Source organism: Balaenoptera musculus, chromosome 15 (genome assembly GCF_009873245.2).
Source record: "Balaenoptera musculus isolate JJ_BM4_2016_0621 chromosome 15, mBalMus1.pri.v3, whole genome shotgun sequence".
Lineage (NCBI taxonomy): Eukaryota > Metazoa > Chordata > Mammalia > Artiodactyla > Balaenopteridae > Balaenoptera > Balaenoptera musculus.
Genome location: NC_045799.1, coordinates 11,465,240 through 11,488,652, shown reverse-complemented (window position 1 = coordinate 11,488,652; position 23,413 = coordinate 11,465,240). Strand labels below are relative to the sequence as shown.

Below are 23,413 nucleotides of genomic sequence, written 5' to 3'. Positions count from 1 at the left end.
CTGCGAGATAACGGATGTCAGCCCCTTTGGCAAACGCATGATTAGCCAGGCAAGATGCGCTCTGCACCTTAGCGAGATCCAGGGACCTGTGTCAGGTCTGGAACATCAGTGGACCTCCAGGTGGGATGCCGGCCCAGCAGGTGTGGAGAGGTCTAGCTTCAGGGCGCCACTCAGCACCCACACATCCACCCACCACCCTCAAGGCCTTGGACAACTGCCTTTTACCAAGGGAGACCCCCTCTTCCCAGCTGCCTGGGACCGTCCCAGGACTCGCTCGGTCCTGGGCAAGCCAGGATGGTTGGTCACCCTACTTATTTACCCCCATTTACTAGATGAAGAAACTGGGTCTCAGCGGCAGGCAGTCAGTATTTGCTTGGGTTTTGTGGTTGGGTTTTTTTTCATGAAAAAGTATTTTATTTGAAATGGTGACACATGCATCTGAAATAAAACATTCATACCCTTCAGAAATGGTTTGGAGAAAAAGAAATCTCCTTCCCACCCCTGTCTGCTTCCCTCCTCAGAAGTAACCAGATTCTTGGGTCTAATTGTACAGTCTGGGCCTAAACTTATAATTTATTAAGTTCTGCACAACAGGCAGCCTCTGAGATATTCTGTTCACCTGAATTTTTTTCACTTAAAAGTGGGAATTCCCTGGCAGTCCAGTGGTTAGGACTCGGCGCTTCCACTGCAGGGGGCCCAGGTTCAATTTCTGGTCGGGGAACTAAGATCCTGCAAGCTGCGCAGCGTGGCCAAAAAAAAAAAAAAGTATATGAGTTCTTTCATCCATTCAGCTAATATTTGTTGAGCACCTACTATAAACCAGGCTTAGGTCACAGCAGTGAAGGAGACAGATACTTCCTGCCCAGGTAGAACTCCCTTTCCTCAAATTGATAGCAACTGTTTGTCTATAAAAGCTGTTCTTAGCTCAAGAGCCATACAAAAGCAAACCACAGGTTGGATTTGGCCTGGGGGCTGTAGTTTGCTAACCTCTGGTCTGAAGGGCAGTCAGTAAAATAAGTAAAATATACATGATGTCAGATATTTGCTGAGTGCTGGGGAGAAAAGCCAGACAAGGAGAGGGCGTAAGGAGTGTGAGAGGCTGGGGAGGTGGGGGATGAAGTGGTGCCGGAGGAGACTTCCCTGAGGTGAGGAGCTGAGCCTGGTGGCCGTCTGGGTGGGGGGAGGGGGAGATATTCCACAGAAAGGGAACATCACATGCAAAGGTGCTGAGGCTGGCGCATGCCTGGTGTGGTCCGTTGTGGCTGGAGCCTCGTCGGGGAGGTGAATTCAGAGGAGCCACAGGGGGCCCAGTCCCGCAGAGCCTCATGGTGGTGTGAATATTTTGGCTTTTCCTATGAGAGAGATGTGAGCCTTGGAGCATTTTTATGTACATAGACAGGCTTCAACATTTCAACAGCTGCAAAATATTCCATTGATTGGACTGTTATATATTTAACAGGTCCTCCATGATGGACAACTTTTGCTACCCTATTAAGAATTAATGAGGTTAGGGCTTCCCTGGTGGCAGTGGTTGGGAACCCGCCTGCCAATGCAGGGGACACGGGTTCGAGCCCTGGTCCGGGAAGATTCCGCATGCCACGGAGCAACTAAGCCCGTGCGCCGCAACTACTGAGCCTGCGCGCCTAGAGCCCGTGCTCGACAACGAGAAGCCACCGCAATGAGAAGCCTGCGCACCGCAGCGAAGAAGAGTAGCCCCTGCTCGCTGCAATGAAGACCCAATGCAGCCAAAATTAAATAAATTAAAAAAAAAAAAAAAAAGAATTAATGAGGTTAGGGACTTCCCTGGCGGTCCAGTGGGTAAGACTCTGCACTTCCACTTCAGGGGGCACGGGTGCTACTCCTTTTCGGGGAACTAAGATCCCACATGCAGCGAGGCATGGCCATCCCAAAAAAAATAATTAATGAGGTTAATACTTGCAAATGATTTAAAAAAATTTAAGACACAGGAAAGGGCAGATAGTAAAGAACCTCCCTCCCACTCCTGCCCGGCCGCCACCCAGATCCCCTCCTCAGAGACAATCCCCCTGTGACCAGTTTCTAGTTCTCCCTCCAATGGTTGTTTCTGTGTCTCTAAGAAATACCCACATATTTCTCCCTCTTTATATGCAAATGGCATCACATTGCGCATGCTGTTCTGCACCTTGCTTTTTACCACTTCATGTCTAGATATGATTCCACATCCATTACATCTAGAGTTTCCTTCTTTCTGACAGGTGGCTAATCTGACTGCACTGTAATGTATCAACTGGTCCTATGTGGGCCTTGGCTCCAGTGCAGGAGCGTCAAATACCACTTGGGGATGCTAAAGGGGCACCTGTGTGGGTGAGGCTCCTGCACAGAGCCTGGCACACAGCAGGTGCTCAGTAAATGGGAACAAAAAGGGCTTATCCATCTTTTCTTGGAGCCCCCAACTCGGCCACGCCCAATGGACTTGGACCCAAAAACTTCCCTTGAAAGCCTTTTGTATCCTGGGATGGTGACAGAGCGCCTTCTGAGTCAAGGCCCGAGGCTGAATCACTATTTGCATTCAGGCAAGTGGGAGACACTCAAGAGGTTTTGTTTTTTTAAATCAAGGATAAGGGTGGAGGTTGAGCCTTGATTCATTCATTGAAATTCCCATGGACAATGTCTTCTTCCCGGTCGAGATTAACTCTCTGATTGATCCACTCTGATTGATCCGCTCTGATTGATCCACTCACCGATTAATGATCTAATAATCAACAGGGCCAGTTGGCATAATATACAAAGAGTATTTATCAGTTAGGAAGTTCATCAACTCAGTGACCAAAGGACAGACTCACAGGGATAGTTCAGGACATGGAGAAAAGGAAATGGCTTTGGAGTATGTAAGAGATGCTTCAATCATGTACATGCAAATTGTAACTAGGAGATCTCACTTTCCCTTATCAGATGGGAAAAGATAAAAAAAATTTGACAATACCCTGCCTCCACCAGGTTTTGAGAAGGGCCCCCACCTCCCTGCTGGTAAGTATAATTTAGTTTAACCTCGTTAGAGGACATTTGGACAAATGTATCAACCTTTTTTTTTTTTTTGGCAACACCACATGGCTTTTGGGATCTTAGCTCCCTGACCAGGGATTGAACCCGGGCCCTCGGCAGTGAGAACGCAGAGTCCTAACCACTGGACCGCCAGGGAATTCCCTCAACATTTTTTATAACATATCTTTACACTTCAGGTCAAAGATGTGTGTACAAGACATTCATTGAAATTGCCACCTTGTTTGTAGTAGCAAAAAATTATATTCTAATCTAAATGCCTATCACAAGTCCCCTTGTTAGATAAATTGTGTGATTATGGTATAATCCATGCAATGAAAAAGTCTGCAGCCCTGCAACAGATGAAGGGAGCTACATGTGGATGATGTGGAACAACTTTGATATGGAACAACTTTGATTGGAACAACTTTCAAGACACGCAGTATAGTTACTTGGGAGGAAAGCAAGTAGGCTAGCGTATAGGCTCCCATTTGTGTTACATAAAAAAGGGAGGTACATATTATATTCACATATGCATATATCTCCTTGTCTCTATAAAAACCATCTCTGGAAGGTCATACAAGACACTGGTAAAAGTATTTAGTTACCTTTGCAGAGGGAAATGGAGATCTGGGATGGAGGGACGCTATTTTGTTTGGTTGGGTTGTAAATCACATTTTTAGTTATTGTTCTTTTAGTGGGGGATGGACACCCGTGGAAAATGCAGGCCTTTATTCAAATTTATCTTCTCTCAGAGGCCTTTCCTGGCCGTATTAGATATTCCCAAACTGCTCTCCAAGGCAGCTGTACCAGTTTTCATCCTCGTTAAAGGCGTGTGCACCCGGCCCCACGTGACGGCCAGCAGAGGGCGCCGCAGGGCCGCGCCCCGGGGCGTAGGGCCGTGGGCAGGGCTGGGCCGGCCGGGTCTGCTGCAGCCTAGCCGCAGAGCCAGTCCATTTCCGGGAGGACCTGACACCACAGCATCAAAAGTGTCGCCTCGCCTTCACCTGCAAGGAGGCCGGGACCGCACCTCCGGGAGCTGGCTCGCCGCCCAGGGCCTCGCCTCGCCCAAAGCCCCCTCCCACCTCGTAGTCTCCGCCGCCTCTTGGAGGGAGGGTTGTGAGGGTGACCCGGGAGGAGAAACCGCCGGGACAGTTCAATAGGAAGGGAGGGGACAGCCCAGATCTGAGAAAGGCCCCTCCCCCACCTTACACCTCCTCCAGGGCGCAGGTGACCGACAGAAGGAAAATGGAGAGAGGCAGGCCCAGGCAATGGTGTTTTGAGTACCAGCCTCTGGACTCTGCCCATCCCAACATCTCCAGGAGACAGAACACCCACCTTTCACAGTTGAGGAAATTGAGGCTCCGAGAGACTGGGTAACTCGCACAGGGTGACCCAGGAGGAGGTACAGCCAGTAATCAGTCATTCACCAAGTACTTGAGCCCCTACTAAGAGCTTTGAAGATAATTGAATAGGGTAATGCAATAAACAGTGATGTTGTGAGTGGGGCAGGGTGCTACTTTGGCTGGGATGATCAGGCAAGCCTCCCTTGAGGTGACATAAAATTTGTGTTAAATATATCATTCTTACCAAAAGTGTTTAAATTGTCTACTGTACAGTTTCAAGACTACTAATAAATATCTTTCTATGCTTAAAACAACTTTATCAAGAACTCTCTAGAAGCACCTTCTCCCCCAGCTAACCACTCTCCAGAATTTTGTATTAAACATTTCCTTGCTTTTCTTTATAGTTTTACCGCCTCCATATACATTCCTAGACAATAAAGGGTTTCGTTTGCTTGCTTTTGAACCTTATGTAAATCCAACTAACCGTATGCATGTGAGTTGGTTCTTTTTGCTTAACATTATGTTTTTGAGATTTATCCCTGTTGTTGCATGGAGTTGCAGTTTGTTTTTATTGCTGTATATGTTCCATTATGGGAATGAACTGCAGTTTATTAATCCTTTGATAAACATTAGAACGTTAGGGTTGTTTCCACTTTTTTTGTTTTTTGTTTTTGTTTTTGTTTTGCTATTAGGAACAACGGTGCAATGAATATTCTCTTGTTTCTTCTGGGATTAGGGCTGGCAGCAGTTTTCAACCTTGGCCGCTCACTAGAATCACCTGAGGAGTTTTTTTAAATGCTAATACCAGAGGGTCCCACCCAGACTAATCAAATCAGGATGGCTCTGGGGGTGGGGCCCAGGCTAGGGTGTTCCCTGAGGGAATCTAATCTGCGGCCAGGGCTGAGAACCTCTGGGATGCAGTTGGCCTGGAAGTAGAATTGCTAGGAGGAGAGTCACCTGTTATTAGCTGATGCCAAACTTTTCCAAAGTGGCTTGTACCTATGACACTCTCGCCAGCATGGAACGAAAGTCCTGCTGTCCTCACACCCTCAACACTTGCTAGTGACCAAATTTTAACTTTTTATCTTTCTGATGGTGTGAAATGGTATCTCACTGTGGTTTTAATTTGCATTTCTCTCATTACTAATGAGGCTGAGCAGTTGGTGAAGTTAATGCTGAAACAAAGACAGAAAAGGAGCCAACATGGTGAAGATCTGGGGAGAGAGATTTAGGGGGCAGGGAAGATGAACGGCAGGTGCCAAGGTCCTGTGGTAGGCAAGGGCTGGGATGCGGAGGAACAGAAAGAAGGGTGGTATCATTGTGCAGGGGGAAGGAGGAGGGTGGCTCAAGACAAGATCAGCAGAGGTCAGATCAGCAGGGTGGAGGGCCGTGGTGAAGACTTTGGTTTTTACTCTGGGTGAGATAGGAACATGGGAGGTTTTGAGCAGAGAGACACAGCCTTACTCCTCCCTCTGGATGCATGTGGAAAATCGTGATTGAAAGTAAACAGATGTAGAAGAGGCTATATTCTTCGTAATGACTGTGCATGGCCTGCCTCCCCTACCTTACCCTCCCCTCACCAGTTAGAACATGGTAAGGATTGTCTTGTTCACAGCTGTTATCCCCAGCACCTGATGACCAAAACAGACAGTTGTCCCTACCCTCATTCTAGGTGGTGAGTGGAGGGACTTACAGGTTTTCATCGTCCTTGCTTCACAGGTGGAAACCCGTGGGCAAGACCTGTGGATTTATTTCTGTGCCACAACCCCACTCCAGGCAGGGCATGGCCCTCAAAGTTGGTGGGCTCACAGGAGAGCTGAGGATGAAGTGTCCCTCCCCTGGGCCCACCCCACAATGAATCAGTCAGTGCCCCCCTTGGAGCCCAGCATTAGGTCCTTTAGGCACAGTATTGATGTCCCCAGACGAGTGAGGAGACCACCTCAGCCCCACCCTTCCCCACTTCTTTCTCCCACCTGCCCAGAGTACTCTTTCTCAACCATTCTAAACAGGTCCCTCCTCAGCTGAAAATTCTTCCTTGGCTCCCCAGTGCCCTTGGGGCAAAGTCCAAACTCCTCCAGGCCCTGGAGTGCCCGGCAGATCTGACCCATCAGCCCTGCCCACCCCCCCACCCCCAGCCCTGAGAAGCTGCTCTCAGTGGCTCTGAAATAGTACTGATTCTAACCTCAGGCCTTTCCCCTGGGTATTTCTTCACTTCCTCTGGTAAGTGGCACCCCCCCCCCCGACCCCCTGTCAAGTGACCCGCCTCTTGACTGTCACAGTGCCCGTGGGTTCTCCCCTCATCAAGCACACTTCCCTTTGCATTGGAATGTCTGTTTACTTCGTCTGTCTCCTCCGCCGGACGGGAGCTACCCTTCAGCAGAGACCCCGAGTGTTTTTGTTCAGGGCTGTACCCCCAGCTCCGGTAACAGTGCCTGGCATGTTAGTGGGCACTCAGTAAACACTGAGGGAACGAATGCATTTTTCCTAGATGATGCCCGTTTGCTTTGCAAAAAAGGGCTGTGTGCACGGCACAGTCAGCAACCACGTGCAGAAGTCCACTGCTCTTCTCCGTCCCCTGAACTGTGTATTGTCCCTTGTCAATCCCACGCTCTTTGCGAGTCACCTTACGGGCGAAGGCACGCCCTTCCCAAACCCGAGGCGGTGGCAGTATCGGAACGTCAGGTGTCCAGACCCGCGGCGCGCGGCGCCAGGGGGCGCCAGAGGCGGGCGACCGTGCCGCGTCGGGCTGGCTGGAGCTCGGGTCCCGAAGGGGGTCCCGCCTAGTCCGGGGTTCCCGGCGCCCCGCCCCCGGCAGCCCGCAGCCGGGCGATGAGTGCAGCCCCTAGGCCCAGCGCCCGACCGGCCCCTCCCGGCTCCCAGCGCCACGCGGCGCGAGCCCCGCCAGACCCCGGCGCACCTGCTTGGGGCGTGGCCTCCAGCGAAGGCGCGCCTCGATTGGCGCGGAGGTGACAAAGGGGCGCGGCCGTAGGAGGCCCCGCCCACCCGCGGCTGGCGTACTTAAGGGAGTTGGCGGCCAGTATCCACGCATAGCGTAGCTGTACGGCCTCGCGGGTGGAGGGTCTTGGGATCCCAGCACGACCCGGCTACCCTCGGTGCTTCGGCCACCATGCCGCGCTCTTTCCTCGTCAGGAAGTCCGCCTGCTCCCGCCGGAGACCCAATTACAGCGAGCTCCACGACTCTTCTCCAGGTGAGTGGACGGGGTGCCGGACCCCAGGGAGTTTGGGGGAGGCAGGCGAAGGCTACATGGGGGGCACTTGAGAGGCAGGGCGCTTGGGGACAAAATCGAGGGGCCAAAGTCGAGGGGCCAAAGTCGAGTCAAAAGATAACAGTCTGGGTGTGAATAGGCCGGGGCAGGTGGATCCGGGAGATTGGGAGAGGGCTTTTAGAGGCCGGTGGTCTTGGGCTGAGGGGAGTAATTAACCGCCGAGAAGCCGGGCGCCTCGAGAGCACAGAAGTGAGAGGAGGCGGCTTGTGTCTGGATAGACGCCGGCCAGGGGCTGGAAAGAGTCCGGAGTCCAGAGGATTTGGGGAAGGGGGTGGGAGAAGAGATGTGTATGGAAGGGGGACAGGGGTGGTGCCTCGGCAACTGGGGAGATTAGGGGCCAGGGAGCTGGGGGTCTTGCCTCAGGCTGGGGACTTGGGCACCGCAGGAGGAAGGAGACCTGAGAATGACCTCCTTGAGTTGGAGCTGGGGAAGGGGGGGGGTCCTTCCTGTAAGATCTGGAGGTTGAGATGGGAGAACCAGGTGACCTGGCTGAGGAGGGGGCTCTGCCAGGGCAGGAACCTGTCTGTCCTGGTCATGAATCTTTTTTATTCATCTACTAAGCATTGAGTGCCAGCCCCACTCAGCCCCTGGCCCACATCAGGCTAATGTTTGCTGACTGACTGAATAATCTAATCCCTGACCTTGCCCTTTTCCCTGTCTCCCCCCAGAGTTCACTTTTCAGCAGCCCTACGACCAGGCCCACCTGCTGGCAGCCATCCCGCCGCCTGAGGTCCTCAATCCCACGGCCTCACTGCCTACGCTCATCTGGGACTCTCTCCTGGCACCCCAAGCCCAGCCGATTGGCTGGGCCTCTCTTCTGCCCCAGGAGATCCCCAAGGCCGTCGAGCTGACCTCCCTGTCTGACGAGGACAGCGGGAAAGGCTCCCAGCCCCCCAGCCCACCCTCACCGGCTCCTTCGTCCTTCTCTTCCACCTCAGCCTCCTCCCTGGAGGCCGAGGGTTATGCTGCCTTCCCAGGCTTGGGCCAGTTGCCCAAGCAGCTGGCTGGGCTCTCCGTGGCCAAGGACCCCCAGTCTCGCAAGGCCTTCAACTGCAAATACTGCAACAAGGAGTACATCAGTCTGGGTGCCCTTAAGATGCACATCAGAAGCCACACGCTGCCTTGCGTCTGTAGCACCTGCGGGAAGGCCTTCTCCAGGCCCTGGCTGCTGCAGGGCCACGTCCGGACCCACACTGGTGAGTACCCCTGCAGGCTGGCTGCCCTTCTCACTGTCCCACTGCCTTTGCTACCAGCTCTTGTAAGATGGGTTTGCTGTTATTTTCAGATTGTGGAAACTGAGCCCCCCACCCCCCACCCCCGCCCAGTCTCCTGACTCCTAGCTCAAGAGTTCAGGGGCCTGGCTCTGAAAAGTTTGGCAGAAACATTCATTCATTCATCAGCTAAGCAGATGGGCTAAGGAGATAACTTTTACAAGTCCCTCTGCAGGCTCAGTTCCTCAGCCAAATGGGTTGGAGCTGGGTATGGGAAAGGTGTAACCAACACCTTGCTGTTGGGGCCAGGTGTGAAGGGGCTCACCCTGCTCCACCTTCCCCCACCCGCCTCCCCCCCCAGCCAGACAGGATGTTGTCAGACTCCCCACCTGCCTCTGAATCCTGCTTTGGGATCTTCCCCAAACTTTGGGCTACTGTTTCACCTCTCTTAGCCTCAGTACCCTCCTCTGTGAAATGAGCATAGAAACACCTTGTAGGGTTTTTGCTCTGGTTAAATGAAAGAAAGCATACAGAAATCACCTGGGACAGTGCTTGTTACATGATCAGTACACACAAAAATCATAGTTGGTATTCATTCTGCTTCCATGCTGTGTGTCTTTGAGCAAGTGATTTAACGCTCTGAGCCTCTCCGATTATAATATAATCTTACAGGGTGGGTTATGGTAGCATTTCATAGGGGGTTGTCTAGATTCAGTGGCTCCTTAATCGCTTTATAATATCATCATGGTTCTCAGATCTGCTCTCCCCACCCCGACTCACACTGCTGAAGAGATAATCTTAATCCTATCATGCAGACCCGGGAACACCTTTGCTGGCAGAAAACACAATTATGTCTTGATGTTTCAAAAAATGCAATGCTGAATGTGTAGAAAATTATGAAATGGAGCCTGTTCTAGTCTTTAGCTTTCTGGAAATGCAGAAAAGGTAGCGACTCCACCTTTTCAGAACATGAATGGTGGAGGCAACACTGCTTGGGGCTGCTCTTTGGAGAGTGTCTGCTGAGGGAGAAGAGGGTTCAAGGGTCATGACTGTTGGTTTTGGGGGTCAGGTTGGCCAGGTTGGAGACTCAGTTGTGGCATTTCCTCATCCGGTGGCTGACCTCTGAGTGAGCCGTGAGGGTCAGTGAGGTGGTTTGTGAAGCCTGGCATTTTGCAGGCATTACTGGTGTCATCATTACTCCTACGGGGGTGGGGGCGGGGGGAGGCATCCTCCACAGCTTGCAGACTGTGGCTGCTACCCATGTCTCTTACTTGGTGCACAAACAGCCCTGATTTTAACATGGAAGGGTCCAACTGCCTGTCCTCTGTCCTGGGTGCCTGCCCAGCTGATGGGGTCTCTATTTGGGAGGAGTGGAAGCCCTCAGATGCTCCCCTGGGCCCCTCAGCTTCTTTCCCCTCCCACTTGGACATTATTTTAATGTAAAGGCATGGCTCAGACACAAAAAGCCTGTTGAAATGCACCAGTGCCATCCTCATCAACTCCCATTGTGTGCCTTAATGGTGCGCCCAGGAGGCGGGGCTGGGGGGTGGAGCAGGTGCACAGGGCAGCAGTGCCCAGCACCTGTTCCGGGCCGCAGCTGCTGGCCCGCAGTGTGTCAGGCCGCTTTAATCCAGGGAGTATCGCATGTACACTGCCCCCCTCGGCGGCCTTTGTCCCGCCGGTCTGGTGCCGATTTCACACTCCAGGAGCACCATAAAGACGTGGCTGGGCTGGGGAGGGGGAATCCGCGAGGGGTGGAGGTCTACTGACTCCTGCTGCACCCCTCACATCCCATCAAGCCTGCCCCTTTGTTCAGGTTTGTGTCTAATCATAAGAAACATAAAGATAATGTTCACTGAGCACTTGGCAGTGCGGGAGGCGGGGGAAGGCGTGGTGCTCAGGGCTTCCTTCACCTGTGTCAAGGCGGTAAATCCACCAACAGTCCTAAGAGAGAGGTGCCGTCATAAACCCCATCTTACAGGTGTGGAAACTGAGGCATAGAGAAGGAAGTCACTTTCCCAAGTCACAGCCCATAGGCTGGAGCCAGGGCTCCTTCACCTCGGCCAAGGGGGTGAGGGGGCAGTGGGGATTACAGGACTCCTTCCCCTTTTCCAGACCTGCATAGCATGGGCCCTGAGTTCACAAAGGAGTGTGTGAATGAGGAGGAACTTCCCTTGGACCTTGTAGACTGCAGTCATCAAACCCTTCCGGCCTGGTATGCAGAGGCAGCTCAATAACGGCAGAGCAGGTTACTCAGGTGTCCCTTCCCCAATCCTCTGGCTAGGTCCCTGCTCTCTGCCGGTGGCCTGTTTCCTTGTATACCTGCCCCAGGAGACTGAGCCCATGAACGTGGTTCCACAGTGGGCCGCAGGCATCTGACTTCTGGACCCCGCCCTCCCTGCTCAGCGCAGCGCCCCAGGCACCCAGGAGGGTGCTGGAATTCATTCATTCCCAGCTCTCAATTCCAGCACTGGGATTCAACTAGAGGGTCTTGGCCTAGGGGCATATAAGGCTGGGAATGGAAGGATAGGAGAATGTAGTTTCTTCTGGAAAAGACTGTTCAGTATTACAGAATAGTGCCTGGCCTGTGGTAGGAGCCTGATTAGTATTTGTTTAATGCGTTACCCTTCTGACTTTATTTGGGAAATGCTGCAGCATTTGACGTTTCTGGAATGTGAGTTACAGTCTCTTGATTGGGGCAGGAATTATGAAAAGTTGGTGAATGGTGTTTTCTGGTGGTGATTGAGGAGTCAGGCTCTTCTGAGACCTTTATAAAAAAAGACTTATTGTTGTACAAGCATTTATTGAGCTCTCACTGTGTACCCAGCCCTGAGTGCAAGACTCTTCTCAGTACAGCCTGGCCGGGCAGGTGAATGAGGGCCACAGGTGGGGTTTTTTTTAAAAAATAAGTCATAAGGTAAAAGGTTTCTGTAGCCTCTTGGGGGTTCTGGGCCTTGGGCTGGAAGCTTGGAATGGATTCGGGGTCGGGGGGTGGGGTGGGATCCTGCCCTCATGGGACTCAGTCTGACTGGGGGACGGACAGACTTGAAACTACCCTGAGTGTGATCCAAGTTGATGGGGAAGCAGGATAAAGGAGTGACCTGCTGGGGAATGGGGGTGGGGTGGGGCTTTAAGGCTGACTCTTAAGCTTTGTCTCCAAGAGGAAGTAAATCCAGGGGTTAATAAGGAACACCCATTACAGCCCCCTTAACTGAGGGGCAGTCTGTGTAGTGGTTAAAATCAAGGGCGCTGGAGTCGGGCTATTTGGTTCTTGCTGAGACGCTGCATATTCCCTGTGCCTCAGATTCACCATCTCTAAACTCAGGACAAAGGTGGGGTTAAATGAGATAGTGTAAAATGCTTCCACTGTCCCTGGCACAAAGTGTTCAGCAAACACAGTTGCCATCACTGTCATTGTTGAGCACTTCCTGCTGGCAGGGCAGGAAAAGTACTTGATTCAACCTTCTCTCAATTACCAGCCTCTATGAGTGGGGGATGAACAGCTCCATTTTACAGATGAGCAAATGGAGGCTCAGAGAAGCCAGCTGACTTGCTCAGGGCCACACGGTGGGAAGCAGCAGCGCTCCCTGCCAAATCCAGGCCTTTGGACACTGAATGGCCTGGCTTTTCTGGGTCGCAGGAGTTCCTCAAGGTTGGGGTGAGCCGGGGGTGGGTGGGGATTTCAGTAGACATCAGCTGTTCTCCCAAGTGGCTGAGTCTCACTCAGCTCCCTCCTGTCTTCTCTCCCCAGGCGAAAAGCCCTTCTCCTGCCCCCACTGCAGCCGCGCCTTCGCTGACCGCTCCAACCTGCGGGCCCATCTCCAGACCCACTCGGATGTCAAAAAGTACCAGTGCAAGACGTGCTCCAGAACCTTCTCCCGAATGTCCCTGCTCCACAAGCACCAAGAGTCAGGCTGCTCAGGGGGGCCCCGCTGACTCTCAAGGCTCCTTGCGCCTCTCCGGGCCCTCCCCGCACCATGCAGTGGCCTCCCCCAGCTCCAGAAGGAAGGACCCGGCATCCTTCTCGCTGCCGCAGAGTTCCCTCCTGAGCTCCGCCTTCTGGCTGCGTTGGCCCCCCAGGACTCTGAGGACCATTTCCCAGTCCTCTGCTCTGAGCGCCTCACCGGGCTCTGAGGGGGGCCTTTCTGTGGACGGCTGATGGGAGAGTGGCTTGCAGCAGAGACCCCCTCCTGGCAGCCGCTGCTCCAGAGTGTTCTGGAGTTGGCCTTTCTGCGTGGGTTTGTGTATCCAGAGCTGTTTGGATACAGCTGCTTTGAGCTCCAGGACAAAAGCCAGCAGACTGATGAGAAGCTCCCACCCCACTCAGGGGACCCCAGCCTCCCCTACAGGAACCCTCAAGCCACCCCCTCCAGAAGGTGCAACTAACTATGCAAACATCCACCCCCAGGTGCACTCGCGGGGGTGGTCCCTGACACAAGGACAGCGTCTAGACCCCAGGATGCCCTAGGGCCTGGGCAGCTATTTCAGCCTCCTGTTTGTCATGGTGGCACCTGTTTCACGGGCAATTTAACAACGTCTCCAAAGGGACTGTGAATAATTGCCTTCACTTGTCCGGGGCCCAAGTGGGGTGCTTCGGCTCCACTGATGTGTCTCCCGGAACTATTTTCGGGGGCCCGACAGGTGGGCCCGGGAGGAAGATGTTTACATTTTTAAAGGTACACTGGTATTTATATTGCAAGCGACATTTTGTACTAAGGAAACGTTTTGTATAGTTATATGTTCGGTTTATTGATATTCAATAAAGTGGTTAATTTATATATAAAAAAGTCTACTTGGTTTTATAGTGGAGTGGGTATTTTAAAGGGCCTTTAGGGAGGGAGGAGGGGGCAGGGATTCGTGGAGCTCAGATACTCCTGACACAGCCTTAAATCTTGGCCTCTTAAACATCCCATGGCTTTGGACCTCTGGGTTTGTCAGGGACCTTGTTTGTGCAGGTGGGTTTTCCTCCGAGCCTGGATGTCCTGTCCGATGCGGAGGTTGGGAAACACCTGTGGGCCAGTGAGCAGTAGGGCTGTGTGTGCAGGTTTCTTAGTGGTCTCTACACTGCGGCGCTTACTCCTCTCGTGCTCCCGTTTTGAAGCCGACCAGGCCCACAGGGCGAGAAGCGGGCTCCTGGGTCTTAGCAGCTAGGCCTGCTGTGGGGCCTTCCCCAGCACTGCAGGTCTTTTGGGGCGGGAGCGGCGCTGCTCCCAGATGAGGGAGTGGAATGCAACGAGCAAGAAGGGGGCAGAGGACGTCCTTCCTGTTTCCAAGGGCTCCAGGCCCCGCTCCGGCCTCCCTGTCAGACCCACACCTCTGTCTGGCCCCTGGGTACCAAATGGCCTTTGATGCAAGGAAATTGGCTGGCTGGAGTCGGGAGGGTGAGAAGCCGGGCCAAAGGGTAGGGGTCATTCTGCTTCCTGCTCGAGGACAGGACAGGACGGGAAGACGGTCAGCTTGCGTCCCGGGCTGAGATAATTCACTCCCGGCAGGCTGTCATGGTGACCTCACCTCTGGGGCCCTCCTGGGGCCAGGAGAAAATGAGTGTCCTTTTTGAGCACAAAAGGTGCCGAAGGTGCCAGTTTCCTGCGGGGAGCTGAGCGGGCGTCCCAGAGCCCCAGAGTCAGGCCAGGGGCGGGGGAGCTTCGTGTTCCAAAGGAGAGATGATTCTTTCTTCTAAACAGGAAATGGTGACCCGCAGGCCGGGAGCAGCCCTTAATGACTTGCAGCTTTCCTCCCAAAAGAAAAAAAAAAAGTTCTCTAACAATCGCCAAATTGTAGCTGGCCTCCCTGAAGGGAAGTTAGGGAGTCGGTGGGGGGCTGGGGGCTTGGGCGTCAATTTGCTGAAGGCCTACTGTGTCCCACGTCCCTGGGTGTCATACATCCACCCGTAGTAGGTGCTGACATTGATGGTGAATGAATAATTGATTTCACACACTCCCAGAGGGATGGGCCTCATGGAAACTCCCAGCTGGCATTCAACATGGGTGCACGAGGCTCTGATCATTCTGGGAGTCAGGTACCAGGCTCATGCCCTTGGCTCGCAAGGCCTTGGAGCAAGGCTCTCCGCCTCTCGGACCCCCAGTTGCTGCCTCTAAAATAGGGTGATGACAGCGCCTTCCTCCCCGGAGACGGTAAAGGGATGTCCATCCAATCGGTTTTGATGAGCCCCGTGTGTGCCAGGCCCTGTTCTAGGCCCCAGGGTTACAGCCCTGAACAGAGAGACAGTCCCTGCACTCAGGGAACTAATGTTTTAGCAGGGGAGACAGAAAACAAACAAGTGATTAAATAAGCTGCTTTCCTACAGTGACGTGCCAAGATGGAATTAAATTGAGCGCCTACTAGAGAGTGATGGGGTAGGGCACCCTCCGATAAGGCAGGAGAGCTGCAGCCCAGCGCCCATTCCAACGGAGACCTGGAGAAGAGAGCTCCAGCCTCGCGAGGGAGCAGCAAGTGCAAAGACTCCGGGGCTGGAATAAGCTTGCCACGATGCCGAAAAACACCAGGGTGGCAGAGAGGCTGGGGGGACCAGGTGGGATTGATGAGCTGGTCCAGCTCCTGCAGCACTTGTGCAGGTGGTGAGGAGGAGTTGGATTTTGTTGAGCCCAGAGGGCAGCCACGGGGACATTTTAAGCAGGGGAGCCATGAGGCCTGCTTTACTTTTACACTGATTCCCCCCATCCTGGTGGAGAATGGAGTTAGCCAAGTCAGAGCTGGGAGCCAGTGAAAGGCCCAAGGCAGAGGGATGACTGCTGGCCTGGCCCAGAGGGGTGGAGGCCTCGGGGGATGGTTGGATTGAAGAATCTGTAGCAGCTGTGCCAGGCACACCTGAGCGCTGGTGGGTGCGAGTTACTAGGGATTATTTAAAGGAGATGTTGGACCCGGTAGCGGGGGTGGGGATAAAAAGAAGGATGGTTCCTGTGTTCTGATGTGGACAAGCCCCAACTCAGCCACATTTAGCTAAGTGAAAAAAATAACATGCAGACCATGCTCCCTTTTGTGGGAAGAAGGGTGGAATTGAGCATGTTATTCATTCTTGTTTGTATTTGCATACAGAAACTCTGGAAGGATTTACAATAAAACAATCAAAGCCATCTCTAGGCGGGGGCAGGGGTAGAATGGGGTGGATGGAGGCAGGCAGGAGAGAGCAGGGAGCCAGGCTTTTTAGATTTCTTTAAAACTTTTGATTTTGCAATAGTTTCAACCTGACAGAAAAGTTGCAAGAAAAGTACAATAAACTGGAATCTTTCGATTGGCATTTTATCAAATGCAAGTCTGCATTTTCTCTCTCTGTATACGCACATACACATGCCCACTTTTTTTTTTTTCTGAACCATTTGAGAGTAAGTTGTAGGCATGATGCCCCTTTACCACGAAGTATTTCAGCGGGTATTTCTTAAGGATAAGAACGTTCTTTCATATGACCACAGTTCAATGATCAAAATCGGGAAATTTAGCGTTGGTGCAATGCTATTATCCAATCCACAGTCATAATCAGGTTTCCCCAACTGCCCCAGTGATGCCCTCCGTAGCACTTTAGGGGGTGGGGAGAGATCCAGATCCCACGTTACATTTACTTGTCCTCTTTAGTCTCTCTTATTCTGGAACAGCTCCTTCCTTGGTCTTTTGTGAGTCTGACTTTTTTTTTTTTTAATAAATTTATTTATTTATTTTTGGCTGCATTGGGTCTTCATTGCTGTGCGCAGGCTTTCGCTAGTTGTGGCGAGCGGGGGCTACTCTTCATTGCAGTGCGTGGGCTTCTCATTGCGGTGGCTTCTCTTGTTGCGGAGACCAGGCTCTGGGGCCTGCGGGCTTCAGTAGTTGTGGCACGTGAGCTCAGTAGCTGTGGCTCGCAGGTTCAGTAGTTGCGGCGCACGGGCTTAGTTGCTCCGCAGCATGTGGGATCCTCCCAGACCAGGGCTCGAACTTGTGTCCCCTGCATTGGCAGGCGGATTCTTAACCACTGTACCACCAGGGAAGCCCCTGTGACTCTGATATTTTTGAAGAGTTCAGGCCAGGTATTTTATAGAACGTCCCTCAGTTTGGATTTTCCCAATGCTTCCTCATGATGAGATCTGAGCTGTGCACTTTTGGCAGAACCACAGCAGTGGGGCTGCATCCTTCTCAGTGCAACGTATCATGGGGCACATGACGTCAGTTTGTCCCATTCCTGGTGACATCAACTTTGATCACTTGGTTAAGGTGGTGTCTGCCAGGTGTCGCCTGGATAAAGTTCCTCTTTTTCCCCTTCTGTACTTAATCCGTATCTTGTGGGGAGACCTTCCAGGGCCACGTGAATATCACGTTACTCCTCAAACTTCCACCCACAAGGTTTAGCCCTCGCTGGTGTTTTCTGCCTAAATCAATTATTATTATGGTGGTTGCCAAATGGTGATTTTTCTAGCTCCATCATTCCTTCTATTTTTACTGGTTTGCTTTCTACCGTAGGGAAGAACTACCCTCCTCTGTCTGGGCAGCAGCTCAGAGCTGTGGGTTAGGAAAGATTGGGTGGGGAGGAGCAGGGTCTGGCCAGGCCCTTAGATCCTCCCCTGGGTTTTTCTTTAAAACGGGTCCAGGAAATAAACTGGCTGTAAAGCTGGTCTCCGTGCAAGTGTCCAGGCAGGCAGGTCTGCGGCCAGGGCCACCTCTGGGCACATCTGGGCCCCATTAGTGATCCGGTGGCTTACTCATGGATGTCCCTTGAGCTGGGATTGGGGGGGGGTACTCTGGCGAGCAGGGATCTGGGTCCTCCTTGCTCCTTTTTGCTTTCAAATTGTCAATTTCACAAATGTTAGGGAAATTTATTCTTTCATTAAAAAAGAAAAAATGAAAAGATTAGATGTGAGGTTCAAGTGATCTGTGATCAACACACCCTATCCTGATGCCTTTACTGTCTCCAGCGTGCCACTGTGAAGGGCTTAGTTTATATCTTCTAGATTAAAACAATAAATATTTACATGCACATATGGCTCCAATCTCACTCACAGGAAAAGCCAAAGTCCTCACCTTGGCCCACAGGGGCCTGCACGATCCGGCCCCATCACCTCTGCCTCATCCCCTCCCCTACCCCCCTCACTTCCTCCAGTCACGAGGGGTCCTCTGCCACCTCAGGGCCTTTGCACTTGCTGTTCCTCTGCCAGGAAGACTCAGCCCCCAGAGAAGCTCACGTGGCTGGTCTCCCCCACCATCCCTCTCCCCTTTACATTCCAGCCCCCATGCCCTGCCCTGTTTTGTTTTGGTTTTTTTTCTCCATAGCACTTGTCACCATCCGACAATCCATGTATTTCACTATCCACAGTTTCTCTGTTGACTCTCTTCCCCACTAGAAGGGCAGCTCCACGCAGGTGGAAACTTCGTCTGCTTTGTTCATAGTGCAGTCTCGCGGTGCCTCTCGTCTCTCTCACAGGAGGAGCACACTCCGTAAAACTTTGCTGAATGAATGATGAATGAATATATGTGTGCCCCTAGGAAGTACAACGTTGTCACCATTCTCATGCGGCACTTTCTATGTGCCAGGCCCTGTGCTGAGTGCCTCGTATAGATTAACTCATTAAACCTTCACAACTGACTCAAGAAAGAGGAAACCAAGACCAAAAGAGGTTAAGTAACTTGTCCAGGGTCACACAGCAAGTAAGTGGCAGAGCTGGGATTGAAACCCTGAGTTCTTTTATTACTGTTGTCATTTTGTTCCTTCTCCCTTTGGGGTGGGTGTAATTAAAACTTTTTAAATTGAAGTAGAACAGAGTCTGGGTCTCTACCTACTACACTCGCCTGCCTAGACTCTCTCACATAGAGGGGCCCGTTCTGTCCTTTAACATATCTTCTAGAAACACCACACATCCTTCTTCAGCCAGGTAGCCAGCCAAAGGTGTGCATAGATAGAGGGGTGGTGTAGGACCAGGAAAAGAGAGTTCAGTCCCCAACGGTACCCAGTGGGGTGGGGTATCCTGTGTGGTCCCTGAAGACCAGGAGAAGTTTCAGACTAGGAGCTCCATGAGGGCAGGACCACCCACCTGGCAAGAGCTTGTTTGGTCCGACTTCCCTCTGTACCTAGGGCCTTAGACCCACTCTGGGTGCCCACAGTTGGGTGAAAAATTAGTTTCCTGTGGCTGCCATAAAAAACTACTGCAAGTTGGGTGGCTTAAAACAACAGAAATTTATTCTGTCACAGTTCTGGAGGCTAGAAGTCCAAAGTCAAGTGTCAGCTGAGACATACCCCCTCCCAAGGCTCTAGGGGGCGACTCCTTCTTTGCCTCTTCCGGCTTCTGGCGGCTCCCGGTAGCCTTGGCTTGTAGCTGCATCACTGGTCTCTGCCTCCATGTTCACGTGGGCTTCTTCTGTGCCTTTATTTCTCTGAGTGTGTACCCACTCTTCTTATAAGGACACCAGTCACTGGATTTAAAGCCTACCCTAATCCAGTATGACCTCATCTTAGTTTGATTACATCTACAAGAGCATGATTTTCAAATAAGGTCATATTTACACATCTGGGGGTTAGGACTTGAACATATATTTTTTTTGGTGACAGCGGGTGGTGGTGGGGGGGACCCAATTTAACCCCCTGCAGGTGGTTACAGCCAAGGGTGTGACAAGCCTTTCTCAGGGCCTGGAATGGATTTGGGAACTTTTTATTATTCACCCAACAAACCCTGAGGGAGAGTTGGGAAGCTGGCCTGGAGGAGGGGGACCCTTAGGAGGAGATCTGAGGAGTCGGATTTTGTCTCTGTGGTTCTTGGAAGAGAGAGGTCTTTAGGCAAAATCTCTGCCCACCCCAGATCTCAGAAGTTACTGTGTGAGAGGGGCAGGGGGATAGGAGCCAGGTGAGAGAGGTCTGCTGGGATTAGGACCAGGGCCATGTAGGCCTGGGGGGCAATTTTGTTTTTTTAAGATTTATTTTTATTAATTTATTTAATTTTTTATTTTGGGGCTACGTCGGGTCTTCAGTTGCAGCACGCGGGCTTCTCTCTCTTTGGGGCGCGCAAGCTCAATAGTTGTGGCGCTCGGGCTTAGTTGCCCCGCAGGATATGGGATCTTGGTTCCCTGACCAGGGATCAAACCCTTGTCCCCTGCATTGGAAGGCGGATTCTTAACCACTGGACCACCAGGGAAGTCCCTGGGGGGCAATTTTGGACTTACCCTGGGGGCACTCAGGAGGGGCCGGAGGGTTTGAGCAGGGGAGGAACATGAATGAATACATTCTTTGGGAAGATCCCATGGGCAGCTGTGTAGGGAGCAAAACCAGCAGTACAGACTCCCCGCCCTCTTGGTGTCAGATGAGGCAGAGGAAAGGATGCAGTGGAGAGATATCTGGGAATGAGGGAGCGGGGGCAAGGACAATGCCTTGTCCGGATTTTTCAGCAACTGAGGGAAATAAAGACTCAGTGAGGCAAAGAGCAACCAGTCAGGCAAATAATAATAATAACAATGATAATAATAACAACAATAAACAGCTCAGGACAGTTCACTATCTGTTTTGCACAGATTACCTGATTTCATCCGCATAACAACCTTAGGTCATACAGGTATAAGGCTCTGGAGCCAGACTGCCTAGGTTCACATTTCTCCTCCATGGCCTACCTGCTGTGTGACCTAGAGCATGTTGCTCAACCTCTCTGTGTCCATTTCCTCATCTGAAGGACAGCCCCTCCTTCTGGGGGTTGTTGTACAGATTAAATGAATGAATATTTATAAATTGCTTGGCCTCGGGCCTGGCATAGAGGAAAGCCTCTGTAAACATTGGCTATTATTGGGACTTCCCTGGTGGCTCAGTGGTTAAGAATCCGCCTGCCAATGCAGGGGACACGGGTTCGAGCCCTGGGCCGGGAAGATCCCACATGCCGCGGAGCAACTAAGCCCATGTGCCACAACTACTTAGCCTGCGCTCTAGAGCCCGCGAGCCACAACTACTGAGCCTGCGCTCTAGAGCCCATGAGCCACAACTACTGCAGCCCGTGTGCCTAGAGCCCGTGCCCCACAACAAAGAGAAGCCACCGCAATGAGAAGGCCGCACACTGCAACAAAGAGTAGCCCCCGGTCGCCACAACTAGAGAAAGCCCATGCACAGCAACGAAGACCCAATGCAGCCAAAAAATTAAAAAATAAAATAAATAAGGTATTGCAAAGTTTTTATTTATTTTTTAAAATATATTTATTTATTTATTTATTTGGCTGCGCCAGGTCTTAGTTGCGGCATGCAGGATCTTTTGTTGCAGCATGCAGGATCTTTAGTTGCCACATGCAAACTCTTAGTTGCAGCATGTGGGATCTAGTTCCCTGACCAGGGATCGAACCAGGGCCCCCTGCATTCAGAGTGCAGAGTCTTAGCCACTGGACCACCAGGGAAATCCCTCCCCTGGAGCCTCGAGTGGCCAGGTGGCAGGGCCCAGGGGAGCTGAAGACTCTCTGTGAAGTCCTATGTCCCCCATCCCTCTGTGGGTACAAGCTTGAAGGGCCTCAGGTGAGGGGAACCAGTGCTCCCAAACCCAATTCTATTTAGCTGGTGCTGTGGCCTGAAAAACCATTTTAGATGTGCTGAAAAGGTGACAGCAAGGAGAAAGGAGCGCCATGTATCACCCAGGAGGGTGCTTAGGGTGGGACTCCCCCAAGGAAACCCATTTTTACCTTAGGGAGATGAGCTGGGGCTGGGCAGGGGATTTCCTAAGAAACTCGGTCCTTGCCTTGTGGATCCAAGTGCCACCAATACCTCACTCTGTGACCCTGGATGAGTCCCTGCCCTCTCTAGCCCTCATTTTGCACATCAGTAAAACATGTTCAACTTTTGACCCAATCATCAAATAAAAAGTACATAAACACATTCCACCCTGAGCTTTTCAGAATAACAGGATGCCGTAAACAACCCAAATGTCCAGCACCAGGAGACTGAATGTGTTAACTGGGGTCCTTGCGTATCCTGAGAACTTTGCAGCTACTATAAATGTCCATACAATCTTTAAAATATATATTGTGTAGGTAGCATGTGAGTGGAGAAAGACAAATGTCTGGCACACGAAAAGCACTTCAAATGTTTCTCGAATGATGAAATGAATGAATGCATGAGTGGTTAGTCCTCACTGAATAGTTGTTGACAGGAAAGAGAGAAAGGAAAGAAAAGAAAAGAAAAAAAAAAAGGGCTTCCCTGGTGGCTCAGTGGTTGAGAATCCACCTGCCAATGCAGGGGACACGGGTTCGAGCCCTGGTCCGGGAAGATCCCACATGACGTGGAGCAACTAAGCCCGGGCACCACAACTACTGAGCCCACACGCCTAGATCCCGTGCTCCGCAACGAGAGCCCATGACGATGAGAAGCCCGCGCACCGCAACGAAGAGTAGCCCCTGCTCGCCGCAACTAGAGAAAGCCCGCACGCAGCAACGAAGACCCAATGCAGCCAAAAATAAATAAATAAAATAAATAAATTTATTAAAAAAAAAGAGAGGAGAGAAAAGAAAAAGAAGGATCTGTAAGAAGTGTACCCACTGCTCATCGTGATTGTCTCTGGGGGTAGGTTGAGGTGCTGGTGAAGAGGAGGGCATTTCATTCATAATTTTTAACCTTTTCCACTGCTGTGTTATTGTTGTTCCTCCCGGTGAGCATCTCTTGATTTACAGTCATTTTCATGGATAAACCTGATGCTCACAGGTTGACTTGAAAAGGAGCCGACCTGTGCAAGAAGTGGCTCACAGATCAGCCTGGAAAAAAAAAAAGTACGGTCCCATTTGGGTAAAAAGTTCCTCCACCTTTATCCATCTTTGCCTTCACCGAGAGGGATGTGTGTGCCCTGGGGGGTCAACGGTGGTTCTGTCTGGAGGGCGGAGTTGCTGAGGTTTCAATTCTCTTCTTCATAGATCTCAGAATTTTCTATAATGAGCGTGTGTTTTTCTTTGTAAACAGAAACACACACACCCACACACAGAAGAACTCTTCATAGATCTCAGAATTTTCTATAATGAGCGTGTGTTTTTCTTTGTAAACAGAAACACACACACCCACACACAGAAGAACGACATTCAAGACTTGGCAATGTCCCCAGGTGAAGGAAGTCACGCATGGTGATCACAGCCACCCTGTCACTTTCTCGAGGGCTGCAGGGTGATGTCTGGGTGTCATCGGGTGCCTCCCCCACCCCGGGCACTGCCCGTGAGCTGAATTCATCCTCGGCCTCTGTGTCTATGAGCAGCCCATCCTCCAGCCCTGGTGGGGCCGTTATTCACCGAGAGCCTGGATGGTTACTATGCAGGGCTGTTTACCGGCTGTGAGTTGGTCAATCCTTTGAGTGAGAGAGGCAGAGCCTGGGCTCAGAAAGCACAGGGGACTTTCCCAAGGGCACACAGCTGTGAGATAATTGGTGGCACCAGGATTTTCTTTTTGCAACGGCCTTATTGAGATATAATTCACATACCATGCAATTCATCCATTTAAAGGGTACAATTCAGTGGTTTTTTGTACATGCACAAGGTTGTGCAACCAACCCCACCATCTAATTCCAGAACATTTCATCACCGGAAAAAGAAACCCCGTGTCTATGAGCAGCCACTCCCCATTTCCTCCTCTCCT

The 23,413-nt window shown here is 51.7% G+C and overlaps 1 protein-coding gene and 1 non-coding gene across 2 annotated transcripts; one reads left to right on the top strand and one right to left on the bottom strand.

The window, feature by feature from the left end:
- The first annotated feature begins 5,040 nt into the window (after window positions 1-5,040).
- SNAI1 (snail family transcriptional repressor 1) lies at window positions 5,041-13,643 on the top strand. Its single transcript, XM_036827145.1, has 3 exons — window positions 5,041-7,573; window positions 8,320-8,847; window positions 12,614-13,643. The coding sequence occupies exons 1-3, from the start codon at window positions 7,492-7,494 to the stop codon at window positions 12,796-12,798; spliced, it is 795 nt and encodes a 264-aa protein (XP_036683040.1). The 5' UTR covers window positions 5,041-7,491; the 3' UTR covers window positions 12,799-13,643.
- Window positions 13,644-21,131: 7,488 nt separating this feature from the next.
- On the bottom strand, window positions 21,132-21,204 carry TRNAQ-CUG. The gene has a single exon. It is a non-coding gene; the product is annotated as a tRNA-Gln (tRNA).
- Window positions 21,205-23,413: the final 2,209 nt, after the last annotated feature.

Excerpts from the sequence above, each read along its gene's own strand:
- SNAI1 (XM_036827145.1), top strand. The coding sequence starts at position 7,492 with ATGCCGCGCTCTTTCCTCGTCAGGAAGTCCGCCTGCTCCCGCCGGAGA. Across the intron at positions 7,574-8,319 it reads GCTCCACGACTCTTCTCCAG|AGTTCACTTTTCAGCAGCCC; the intron begins GTGAGTGGACGG and ends GTCTCCCCCCAG. Across the intron at positions 8,848-12,613 it reads CCACGTCCGGACCCACACTG|GCGAAAAGCCCTTCTCCTGC; the intron begins GTGAGTACCCCT and ends TTCTCTCCCCAG.